This window comes from Dermochelys coriacea, chromosome 3, assembly GCF_009764565.3.
Source record: "Dermochelys coriacea isolate rDerCor1 chromosome 3, rDerCor1.pri.v4, whole genome shotgun sequence".
Lineage (NCBI taxonomy): Eukaryota > Metazoa > Chordata > Testudines > Dermochelyidae > Dermochelys > Dermochelys coriacea.
In genome coordinates, this window is record NC_050070.1 from 85,274,941 (window position 1) to 85,287,335 (window position 12,395).

The following is a 12,395-nucleotide window of genomic DNA, read 5'->3' on the forward strand; positions in this document are numbered from 1 at the left end:
CAGTAAACACCCATTAGTGCCTAGTATGTAAGCCTCTAACTGAACTTATCAAAGGCCATTTGTGCAAGGAAGTATGAATACCCATCTCACTACTCTGTAATATCCTCAGAATTGTAACTCCATCAAGCAAAATGGACCTTGTGTATTTTTCTGAAATTTGAACGTTTACCACATTTGCATAATTTCCCCAAATACTTAAATTTTAAACCAATAACTAGATTGCCAAGGGTAAACATGAAAATGACATACCCCCACCATCACATCTGTTATAAGATTACAGTTGCTTACTAAGACATCTTTCAATATCCAATCATTGTAAGCATAGTCCTTTACTTGAAAAAGGGAAAGTGTGTGTGGTTTTACTCTCAGTTTTCAAGAGACTTGGAGAATGAGAGAGCTCCTTGGGCAAATCATGAGTTTGTGGAAAATCAGCAGTAAGTCTGTGAGCAGTTGCTTTTAAAAATCTGTTCTAAAACGAATACCAAACATGTCAGAGTCAACAACTCACCCTTCCTGGGTTTAGTTTTTATTTACACTGAAATTAATAACATAAAATTCAGTTCAGACCTTCACACTGGGTTTGGCTGCTCCTACCTTAGGACTGCTCAGCCTTCCCTCTAGATCAGTGGTTTGCAAATTTTTGTACTGGTGACCCCTTTCATATAGCAAGCCTCTGTGTGCGACCCCCCCCTTATAAATTAAAAAAAACTTGTTTACATATTTAACACCATTATAAATGCTGGAGGCAAAGCGAGGTTTGGGGTGGAGGCTGACAGCTCACAACCCCCCATGTAATAACCTCGTGACCCCCTGAGGGGTCCTGACCTCCAGTTTGAGAACCCCTACCCTAGATCCTCCCTCTAAGGTTACTCCCACCTTCCCTATATCTAGGTCAGTTACAAGTCACCTGTTTAGAATCAGGAGAGCACACTTAACATTCCACAGAAGAATAAACACCTGCTACTAGGGTGTGCTATTTCAGGCAAACAATCTTATAAAATTGAAGAACTTGATAGTTTCCACAAGACTAGGGTCCACAGTATGAGCCTGGTATGCCAATTAGGTTTTGGAAATCTGGTGCAGTTTTACCTAATTTTATAAAACAGACCAACCAAACGTTCAAACTCTTTTGTTTTATAATGAGCCAAAAGACTGAGCAGACTGTCCAGTCTATCAATTTTAGCAATGGTTTGTCCCACAAAGAGAATCTTGATCACAAACTGTCTCAGTTTAATAGTATGATCCATCAGTGGTGCAGCTATCTCAAAAGAAGTGTGTTTTTCATTTCTAAACAGAATAGCTATAATATTATCCACCAGAACTGAAAAAAGCACCACAATAAGAATGCAAAACTTCCTTCTACTCATTCTAGTCTTGGAAAGTGAAGTTATATAAACTCCACAGTTCATATAGGATGCAACATGAATCCTCACTTTAGTGTAGTTAACATTTTCTATCCCCATGAATGGAGCTTTAACTGTAACTAATCATCCAGGACTGGAACATCTTTTTATTGAAAACTGGAATCTTAATCTCTGTCTGAGATTACATTCCAAAAAGTGGAGTGGTCTGATTTGGGCTTCTTAGATATTTTATATCTGTTTCTGTCTACAAACAATAGCTTCCCTACTTAGGTTTTCAGGAAATGTGGAAATTATGCTAACTCTGTATGGTGAAAGGTTTCTGTGATCTTGCTCAGCTGGGGTGCAATTGACCCCATGCTGAGGGCCGGCACAATGCATATATACCACTTAAGTTGTACATAAATGCTACCTGCTAGTCCTCTGCCTAAGTCACCCCAGTGATGTTTTTTGAGCGACTTGTTTTCTCAGGGCTCAACATTATTTGAAGGATTAACAAAATGGAAGGATTAACAAAAATAAATCTGCAACTAGGGTTTTTGATTTCAAAAGGGCTGACTTTCAAAAATTAAGGAAATTAGTTAGGGAAGTGGATTGGACTGAAGAACTTGTGGATCTAAAGGTAGAGGAGGCCTGGGATTACTTTAAATCAAAACTGCAGAAGCTATCAGAAGCCTGTATCCCAAGAAAGGGGAAAAAATTCATAGGAAGGAGTTGTAGACCAAGCTGGATGAGCAAGCATCTTAGAGAGGTGATTAAGAAGAAGCAGAAAGCACACAGGGAGTGGAAGATGGGAGGGATCAGCAAGGAAAGCTACCTAATTGAGATCAGAACATGTAGGGATAAAGTGAGACAGGCTAAAAGTCGAGTAGAGTTGGACCTTGCAAAGGGAATTAAAACCAATAGTAAAAGGTTCTATAGCCATATAAATAAGAAGAAAACTAAGAAAGAAGAAGTGGAGCCGCTTAACACTGAGGATGGAGTGGAGGTTAAAGATAATCCAGGCATGGCCCAATATCTAAACAAATACTTTGCCTCAGTCTTTAATAAGGCTAAAGAGGATCTTGGGGATAATGGTAGCATGACAAATGGGAATGAGGATACAGAGGTAGATATTACCATATCTGAGGTAGAAGCAAAACTGAAACAGCTTAATGGGACTAAATCGGGGGGCCCAGATAATCTTCATCCAAGAATATTAAAGGAATTGGCACCTGAAATTGCAAGCCCATTAGCAAAAATTTTTAATGAATCTGTAAACTCAGGAGTAGTACCGAATGATTGGAGAATTGCTAATATAGTTCCTATTTTTAAGAAAGGAAAAAAAAGTGATCCAGGTAACTACAGGCCAGTTAGTTTGACATCTGTAATATGCAAGGTCCTGGAAAAAATTTTGAAGGAGAAATTAGTTAAGGACATTGAAGTCAATGGTAAATGGGACAAAATACAACATGGTTTTACAAAAGGTAGATCGTGCCAAACCAACCTAATCTCCTTTTCTGAAAAAGTAACAGATTTTTTAGATGAAGGAAATGCAGTGGATCTAATTTACCTAGATTTCAGTAAGGCATTTGATACCGTGCCACATGGGGAATTATTAGTTAAATTGGAGAAGATGGGGATCAATATGATCAAAAGGTGGATAAGGAATTGGTTAAAGGGGAGACTGCAACGGGTCCTACTGAAAGGCGAACTGTCAGTTGGAGGGAGGTTACCAGTGGAGTTCCTCAGGGATCGGTTTTGGGACCAATCTTATTTAATCTTTTTATTACTGACCTTGGCACAAAAAGTGGGACTGTGCTAATAAAGTTTGCAGATGATACAAAGCTGGGAGGTATTGCCAATTCGGAGAAGGATCGGGATATTATACAGGAGGTTCTGGATGACCTTGTAAACTGGAGTAATAGTAATAGGATGAAATTTAATAGTGAGAAGTGTAAGGTTATGCATTTAGGGATTAATAACAAGAATTTTAGTTATAAGTTGGGGACGCATCAATTAGAAGTAACGGAAGAGGAGAAGGACCTTGGAGTATTGGTTGATCATAGGATGACTATGAGCTGCCAATGTAATATGGCTGTGAAAAAAGCTAATGCGGTTTTGGGATGCATCAGGAGAGGCATTTCCATGAGGGATAAGGAGGTTTTAGTACCGTTATACAAGGCACTGGTGAGACCTCACCTAGAATACTGTGTGCAGTTCTGGTCTCTCATGTTTAAAAAGGATGAATTCAAGCTGGAGCAGGTACAGAGAAGGGCTACTAGGATGATCCGAGGAATGGAAAACTTGTCTTATGAAAGGAGACTTAAGGAGCTTGGCTTGTTTAGCCTAACTAAAAGAAGGTTGAGGGGAGATATGATTGCTCTCTATAAATATATCAGAGGGATAAATACAGGAGAGGGAGAGGAATTATTTCAGCTCAGCACCAATGTGGACACAAGAACAAATGGGTATAAACTGGCCACCAGGAAGTTTAGACTTGAAATCAGACGAAGGTTTTTAACCATCAGAGGAGTGAAGTTTTGGAATAGCCTTCCAAGGGAAGCAGTGGGGGCAAAAGATCTATCTGGTTTTAAGATTCTACTCGATAAGTTTATGGAGGAGATGGTATGATGGGATAATGGGATTTAGGTAAGTAATTGATCTTTAAATATTCAGGGTAAATAGGCCAAATCCCCTGAGATGGGATATTAGATGGATGGGATCTGAGTTACCCAGGAAAGAATTTTCTGTAGTATCTGGCTGGTGAATCTTGCCCATATGCTCAGGGTTTAGCTGATTGCCATATTTGGGGTCGGGAAGGAATTTTCCTCCAGGGCAGATTGGAGAGGCCCTGGAGGTTTTTTGCCTTCCTCTGTAGCATGGGGCATGGTTGACTTGAGGGAGGCTTCTCTGCTCCTTGAAGTCTTTGAACCATGATTTAAGGACTTCAATAGCTCAGACATGGGTGAGGTTTTTTATAGGAGTGGGTGGGTGAGATTCTGTGGCCTGCGCTGTGCAGGAGGTCGGACTAGATGATCAGAATGGTCCCTTCTGACCTTAGTATCTATGAATCTATTTCTAAAGGAAAGAATCTCAGCTGGTGTAAATCAGTATACTTCACTAAAGTTAACTGAGATGCAATGATTTACACTGTCTGAGGATCTGGTCTATGAGCCCCTATAGTAAGTCATTGTCATTCTAACTGATCCAATATTCACTAGTTTTCATATTAATGAAAAGAAAAGGAGTTGCTGTTTCGACCTTCAGGAGGAGTCCACCCAGAATCCTTCTTTTTGTAGTGTTGGCAGGAAGGTCTCTAAACTACTATATGCCACAAGGGGCCACAACAATGGTTCCCGTAACCCACCCAGCAATATTGTTAATCTATCCAACTATACTCTTAGCCCAGCAGAAGAATCTGTCCTATCTCGGGGCCTCTCCTTTTGCCCCTCCACCCCCACGAACATGATACAGTTCTGTGGTGACCTAGAATCCTATTTTCGACGTCTCAGACTCAAGGAATATTTCCAACACACCTCTGACCAACATATTAACCCACAGAGACCTTCCTGCCAACACTACAAAAAGAAGGAATCTGGATGGACTCCTCCTGAAGGTCGAAACAGCAGCCTGGATTTCTACATAGACTGCTTCCGCCGACGTGCACGAGCTGAAATTGTGGAAAAGCAGCATCGCTTACCCCCTAACCTCAGCCATGCAGAACACAGTGCCATCCACAGCCTCAGAAACAACTCTGACATCATAATCAAAAAGGTTGACAAAGGAGGTGCTGTCGTCATCATGAATAGGTCGGAGTATGAACAAGAGGCTACTAGGCAGCTCTCCAACACCACTTTCTACAAGCCATTACCCTCTGATCCCACTGAGAGTTACCAAAAGAAACTACAGCATTTGCTCAAGAAACTCCCTGAAAAAGCACAAGAACAAATCCGCACAGACACCCCTGGAGCCCCGACCTGGGGTATTCTATCTGCTACCCAAGATCCATAAACCTGGAAATCCTGGACGCCCCATCATCTCAGGCATTGGCATCCTGACAGCAGGATTGTCTGGCTATGTAGACTCCCTCCTCAGGCCCTTCATTACCAGCACTCCCAGGTATCTTCGAGACACCACTGACTTCCTGAGGAAACTACAGTCCATTGGTGATCTTCCTAAAAACACCATCCTAGCCACTATGGATGTAGAAGCCCTCTACACCAACATTCCACACAAAGATGGACTACAAGCCGTCAGGAACAGTATCCCCGATACTGTCACGGCTAACCTGGTGGCTGAACTTTGTGACTTTGTCCTGACCCATAACTATTTCACATTTGGTGACAATGTATACCTTCAAATCAGCGGCACTGCGATGGGTACCCGCATGGCCCCACAGTATGCCAACATTTTTATGGCTGACTTAGAACAACGCTTCCTCAGCTCTCGTCCCCTAATGCCCCTACTCTACTTGCGCTACATTGATGACATCTTCATCATCTGGACCCATGGAAAAGAAGCTCTTGAGGAATTCCACCATGATTTCAACAATTTCCATCTCACCATCAACCTCAGCCTGGACCAGTCCACACAAGAGATCCACTTCCTGGACACTACGGTGCTAATAAGCGATGGTCACATAAACACCACCCTATATCGGAAACCAACTGACCGCTATTCCTACCTACATGCCTCTAGCTTTCATCCAGATCATACCACTCGATCCATTGTCTACAGCCAAGCGCTACGATATAACCGCATTTGCTCCAACCCCTCAGACAGAGACAAACACCTACAAGATCTCTATCATGCATTCCTACAACTACAATACCCACCTGCTGAAGTGAAGAAACAGATTGACAGAGCCAGAAGAGTACCCAGAAGTCACCTACTACAGGACAGGCCCAACAAAGAAAATAACAGAACGCCACTAGCCATCACCTTCAGCCCCCAACTAAAACCTCTCCAACGCGTCATCAAGGATCTACAACCTATCCTTAAGGACGACCCATCACTCTCACAGATCTTGGGAGACAGACCAGTCCTTGCTTACAGACAGCCCCCCAATCTGAAGCAAATACTCACCAGCAACCACACACCATACAACAGAACCACTAACCCAGGAACCTATCCTTGCAACAAAGTCCGTTGCCAACTCTGTCCACATATCTATTCAGGGGATACCATCATAGGGCCTAATCACATCAGCCACACTATCAGAGGCTCGTTCACCTGCGCATCTACCAATGTGATATATGCCATCATGTGCCAGCAATGCCCCTCTGCCATGTACATTGGCCAAACTGGACAATCTCTACGTAAAAGAATGAATGGACACAAATCAGACGTCAAGAATTATAACATTCAAAAACCAGTTGGAGAACACTTCAATCTCTCTGGTCACTCGATCAGAGACCTAAGAGTGGCTATACTTCAACAAAAAAGCTTCAAAAACAGACTCCAACGAGAGACTGCTGAATTGGAATTAATTTGCAAACTGGATACAATTAACTTAGGCTTGAATAGAGACTGGGAATGGATGAGTCATTACACAAAGTAAAACTATTTCCCCATGGTATTCCTCCCTCCCACCCCACCCCCCACTGTTCCTCTGATATTCTTGTAACTGCTGGAATTAGCCTACCTTGCTTGTCACCATGAAAGGTTTTCCTCCTTTCCCCCCCCTGCTGCTGGTGATGGCTTATCTTAAGTGATCACTCTCCTTACAGTGTGTATGATAAACCCATTGTTTCATGTTCTCTGTGTGTGTGTGTATATAAATCTCTCCTCTGTTTTTTCCACCAAATGCATCCGATGAAGTGAGCTGTAGCTCATGAAAGCTTATGCTCTAATAAATTTGTTAGTCTCTAAGGTGCCACAAGTACTCCTTTTCTTTTTGCGAATACAGACTAACACGGCTGCTACTCTGAAACCATATTAATGAAGTAATGCTGTGGGTTCTTCCTAAACTCCTTCCATAGTTAGCTCTGAAACTGTACGTTGAATCAATCACCCAAATAATATTTTACATGTTCTTATACTCATTCTCATAACAATTCTTTAAGCAAGTCATATATGCCTTATTTTTGACAGTTGTGCCTTAGGTTAAACTGTGTTCCAGAGAAACATGTCTAAAACATTGCTTCTCCATTTTTTTCATGTCTTCAGCTCTCTTATAACTCATTTACTTCTGCATTGCATCTATACTACTAAACTTCATATCTTCACTAATGGTAAAACAATGGATTCTGTCTAAGTGAAGGCAGGGAACAGGTGTTTTAACTGTGTTGTGTAACTGTACAGGAGATCCAGGACAGAAACAGTCACAGAACCCACATCCTTTTATTCCACATAGGATTAATGACTTAGTGATGAAACAGCCTTGTCTTCACTGCAGCTTCCACTGCTGCTATCACATACAGAGAATAATAACTGTGAAGCCTGCTATAGTAGTCAAAGCTGTGGAGAAAAGGAAATTACTTACCTATCATCTTGTTCTTTGAAAGAAGCGATGACAGATTTATATTCACCCATCTTTCTCTACCACAGAGTTATGGTCTTAGCTGTTAGATTTTTTTGTGTGGTCAAAAAGAAACTGGAATTGGAAACTACAGCATTCTATGTACCTTCACAGGTTACATGATCTACCCTCTTCAAAAGGTTCAGTTATTTTGGCTTGTTAGACAGCTTCCAAATCTCATGACTAAGTCTTGAAACCCAACAGTATGGAAAAGCAGAGGATTTCAATCTCAGGATAGTCAAACAGAACCTTTCCTGAATACTAAATTCATTTAGGCAAAAATAAATAAATCTTAAATAAATATGGATCAAAGATTTATTTTTTTAGCAAAATACACAGATTTAACGATTATAAGGTACTTTAATAAATTTACAGTATGCATTATGCATGAAAAAGGAAGGGGGGACACGAAAAGACTGGGAGAGTACTGACTGGTCAATTTTTCAATATCTTAAAGACACAAAGGACCAAAAAGGTGGGGGAAGAGGTGGCAAAGGCTCATCCTTGATTTTCTGATGTCCAAGTTCCACAGCTAAACGATGAGTTGTTCACTGAAGATCAGTAGATGATGGACATGATGGATGAGAGGGGAGAGCTGAACAGCATTATCCCTGTCTTGGGACAGATGTGTGAAACAATCTTTGACAGACAGGGCTACAGTTCAAACTTAACCATGAGCCCAAAGTTGTACACATTTTAATAAAGAATGACAATGTGTCAATTACTGAAGACTTTACTCACACAAATGCTTATAAATCTCACTCATGAAGGTAAAAACTGAGTACAGGTTTACTCCTAGAATTAGACTTAATTAATAAAAACAAAAATATAATAAATAGTAATGCCATATCACACTTCTCTAGCACCTTCCATCTAAGTCAATGGAAGCTGTAGGTTTTCAGCATCCTGGTATGAAAATGTTGGGCTTAATGACTTGCTCAGGATCACATAGGAAGTTTGTTGCAGAACTAAGAGGCGAACCTATGCCTCCCCTTCTCAGTCCTATGTCTTAACCCCCAAATCATCATCCTTTTCATTTTGCATATCAGTTTATTTACAGCACAAAGGAAATGCTCTTCAATGTAAGAACCACAGTCATGTGTGGAAGTAAACTTACATTCTTCTTCCTTTGGGTCAAGTTGTGTAACACTGACAGATAAACGGTCCACACGTTCTTGTAAGGAGTTAACCCTGAAGGAGAAACTGTGTGCTTCATTGAATAGCTCACCAAATATATCTTCAGCATATTTACCTGCAACAGAAAAAGTTGGAAAATAAGAATTCAAGAATGGCACAAGTGATCCAAAATGAATGCTTTTTTAAGAGACTGTCTTTTGAATTACTGTTATGTTAAAAAGATTATTTTTAATAGCTGACAGGTGTTAAAGGTGCCAATCTTAACAAAAACTTGTAATTACCGAGTTCATTAAGAATGTTAGATGAAAGGAAATAGAGAAGTAAAAGGGATTTTATTCAACTGACAATGTATTTACCAAAAATGAAATTAGTATATCTAATACACTAATGAACAGATCCTCAGCTGGTGTAAACAAAGGTAGCTACAGTGACATCTGTGCTCAGCTAGGATGATGTATACTATCTGAGGATGTATCCCTACAAATGGATTAAGTAATCTTTTCAAGTGTAATTAAAAATACTAAAGTAAACTTGTCAGTTATATAATCTGACAGGTTTTCATAAACAGAAACCCAGTTTTTAGTTTTAGTATAATTTGAATCAGATTATTCATAGATACAATTAAAAAATAATTACTTTCTTCCTTTGAGTGCTCAATATTGTAGAAACTGACCAACTGAAGTCTATGCACTGAGTCCTTACATAGACTTCAGTAGCCAATGCACCTTTCCCTAACACAACCTATAGCCAGGTATCACGTAGAAAGATACAGTACAAAATTCTCCATGTAGTTCTGCTACTCCTCCTCCATCCTAACCTGCAACGCCTTTTATATCTTAAGCCTGTCCTGAGCAGAGTCTGCCAATACTATTACAAATATACCAGACTTGGGGCCACGTTTTCTGAAGACCTCAACCTGGTCTAGTGTGCACGTATTTCATGTGAAAAGTTTATTCTTTCAAGATGCCTTCACAAGCGTGTCATATAGGCTTCTAATTACATGATCTTTGTAGAATCACTGAAAGGAACCTCGATAGGTCAGGGGTGGCCAACCTGTGGTTCTGGAGCTGCATGCAGCTCTTCAGAATAGGTGCTGACTCCGGGGCTGGAGTTACAGGTACCAACTTTCCACTGCTCAACCCCAGGCCCCGCCCCACTCCACCCCTTACCCAAAGGCCTCCGCCTTTTCCTGCCCCCTCCTTTGAGCCTGCTGCACCCTTGCTCCTCCCTCCTCCATCCCAGAGCCTCCTGTACACTACAAAACAGCTGATTGCAACGGGAGGAGGCACGGGGAGGTGCTGATCGGCCGGACTGCCGTCGGGCAGAAGGTGCTGGAGTTGGTGGGGGAAGGGGCTGATGATGTATTACTGTGACTCTTTGGCAATGTACATAGGTAAATTCTGTCTCCTTCTCAGGCTCAGGTTGGCCACCCCTGCGATAGGTCATCCAATCCAGTCCCCTGCACTGAGGCACAAGTAAGTATTATCTAGACCATTTGTGAGAGGTGTTTATCTACTCTGTCCTTATAAATCTTTAATGACAGAGATTCCATAACCTTCCCAGGTAATTTGTTCCAGTGCTTAACTACCCTGACAATTAGGAAATTTTTCATAATATCTAACCTAGCTCTCCCTTGCAGCAATTTAAACCCCTTACTTCTTGTCCTATCTACAGTGGTTAAGGAGAACAATTTATCACCCTCCTTTTTATAACAACCTTTTATGTATTTGAAGACTGTTATGTCCCCCTCAATCTGCTCTTCTCCAGACTAAACAAACCAAGTTTTTTCAATCCTTCCTTGTAGATCATGTTTTCTAGACCCATAATCATTTTTGTTGCTCTCCTTTGGACTTTCTTTAATTTGTCCATGTTTCTCAAAAAGTGTTGCACCCAGAACTGGACATAATACTCCAGTTGAGGTCTTATCAGTCCTGAGTAGAGTGGATGAATTACTTCTCTTATCTTGCTTACAACATTCCTGCTAATACATTCCAGAATGATGTTTGCTTTTTTACAACAGTATTACATTGTTGACTCATATTTAATTTGTGATCCACTTTAACTCCCAGATCTTTGTCTTCAGTACTGCTCCTAGGCAATCATTTCCCATTTTGTTATTTGTGCAATCCATTATTCCTTCCTAAGTGTAGTACTTCACATTTGTCCCTAGTGAATTTCATCCTATTTACTTTAGACCATTAGACCAAAGGACTTCTGCTAAGGAGGGTAGTGACTCTGGGTAACGTGCAGGACATAGTGGATGATTTTGCTGTGATGGGGTTCCCTAACCGCAGTAGGGAGATAGACAGAACGCATATCCCTATCTTGGCACCAGACCACCTTGCCAAAGAGTACATAAACCAAAAGGGGTACTTCTCAATGGTGTTGCAAGTGCTTGTGGATCACAGGGGCCGTTTTATACCAACATCAATGTGGGATGGTCAGGAAAGGTGCATGACGCAGGCATCTTTAGGAACACAGGCCTTTTCAGAAAGCTGCAAGCAGGGACTGTCTTTCCAGACTGCAAAATAACCATTGGTGATGTTGAAATCCCAATCGTGATCGTGGGAGACCCAGCTTATCTAAGGTATCAGATATTACTCTACAAAAGAACCTATTCAGCAAAAAGAGAATTTGCTAATTTGATTCCTACAGAACTGTAATCATTGCTAAATCTTTATTCTTAAATTGTAGGTGATGAGTAACTCCATTGTAGTGACTAGGAGTTATTCATATCCTGCAGGCAAAGAACTGGGTTCCTAGTGGTGAACAAATGGTTACTAACCTTCTGTAACTGTTGTCCTCCGAAATGTGTAATCTATGACCAAATATTGAGGAAGTGGGAAAGGTAGTTTACAAACATGGGGAGATGGAACTGGGTATCTCCCAGTAGTTTACAAAGGTAGTTTACAAACATGGGCAGATGGAAACCACAGAAGCAATAGTCCTAGCAGCAGAGTCTGGCGCATCCAGTGCAGCCTGTAGTGAAGTTCTAGCTTCAGATTTCCCCTCATCAACTAAAGAGAACTCCTGTCTCGCACCCTCCAGCAACGTGCCCCTAAACTTCAACATGGAGTCCCAAACATTACAATCATAACATCCCAAAGAGTTAGTTGGTTGGCAATTCTGATTTGCAGGATAAATAGAATAAACTTTTCTACCAAATAAATCTAAATTCTTTTGCATCATTTGATTTGGGAACTGCTGCCTGTTGTCCCTGTCATTCCCATTCATTGGCTGCTGGCACCACCAGAGAGCCTGGGGGTGGGGATGAAAGAAGAGATATTAAACCCCTTGGGAGGGTATATAATATTTACATTCAGCCCTTTTTGAAGTGGAAGGACGGGGTGAAGGGATCTTCCATAAAGATTAATGGGCTTCATAATTGCCTCTTT

The 12,395-nt window shown here is 41.1% G+C and overlaps 1 protein-coding gene across 9 annotated transcripts in view; it reads right to left on the reverse strand.

Moving 5' to 3' along the window:
• Nucleotides 1–12,395, reverse strand: part of WASF1 (WASP family member 1) — a 174,321-nt gene that overhangs the window by 35,400 nt on the left and 126,526 nt on the right. For all 9 annotated transcript variants that reach the window (XM_038397605.2, XM_038397600.1, XM_038397602.2 and 6 more), the window contains one exon: nt 8,981–9,115. In XM_038397605.2, coding sequence (XP_038253533.1) covers nt 8,981–9,115 — 135 coding nt within the window. The remainder of the gene's footprint in view (nt 1–8,980; nt 9,116–12,395) is intronic.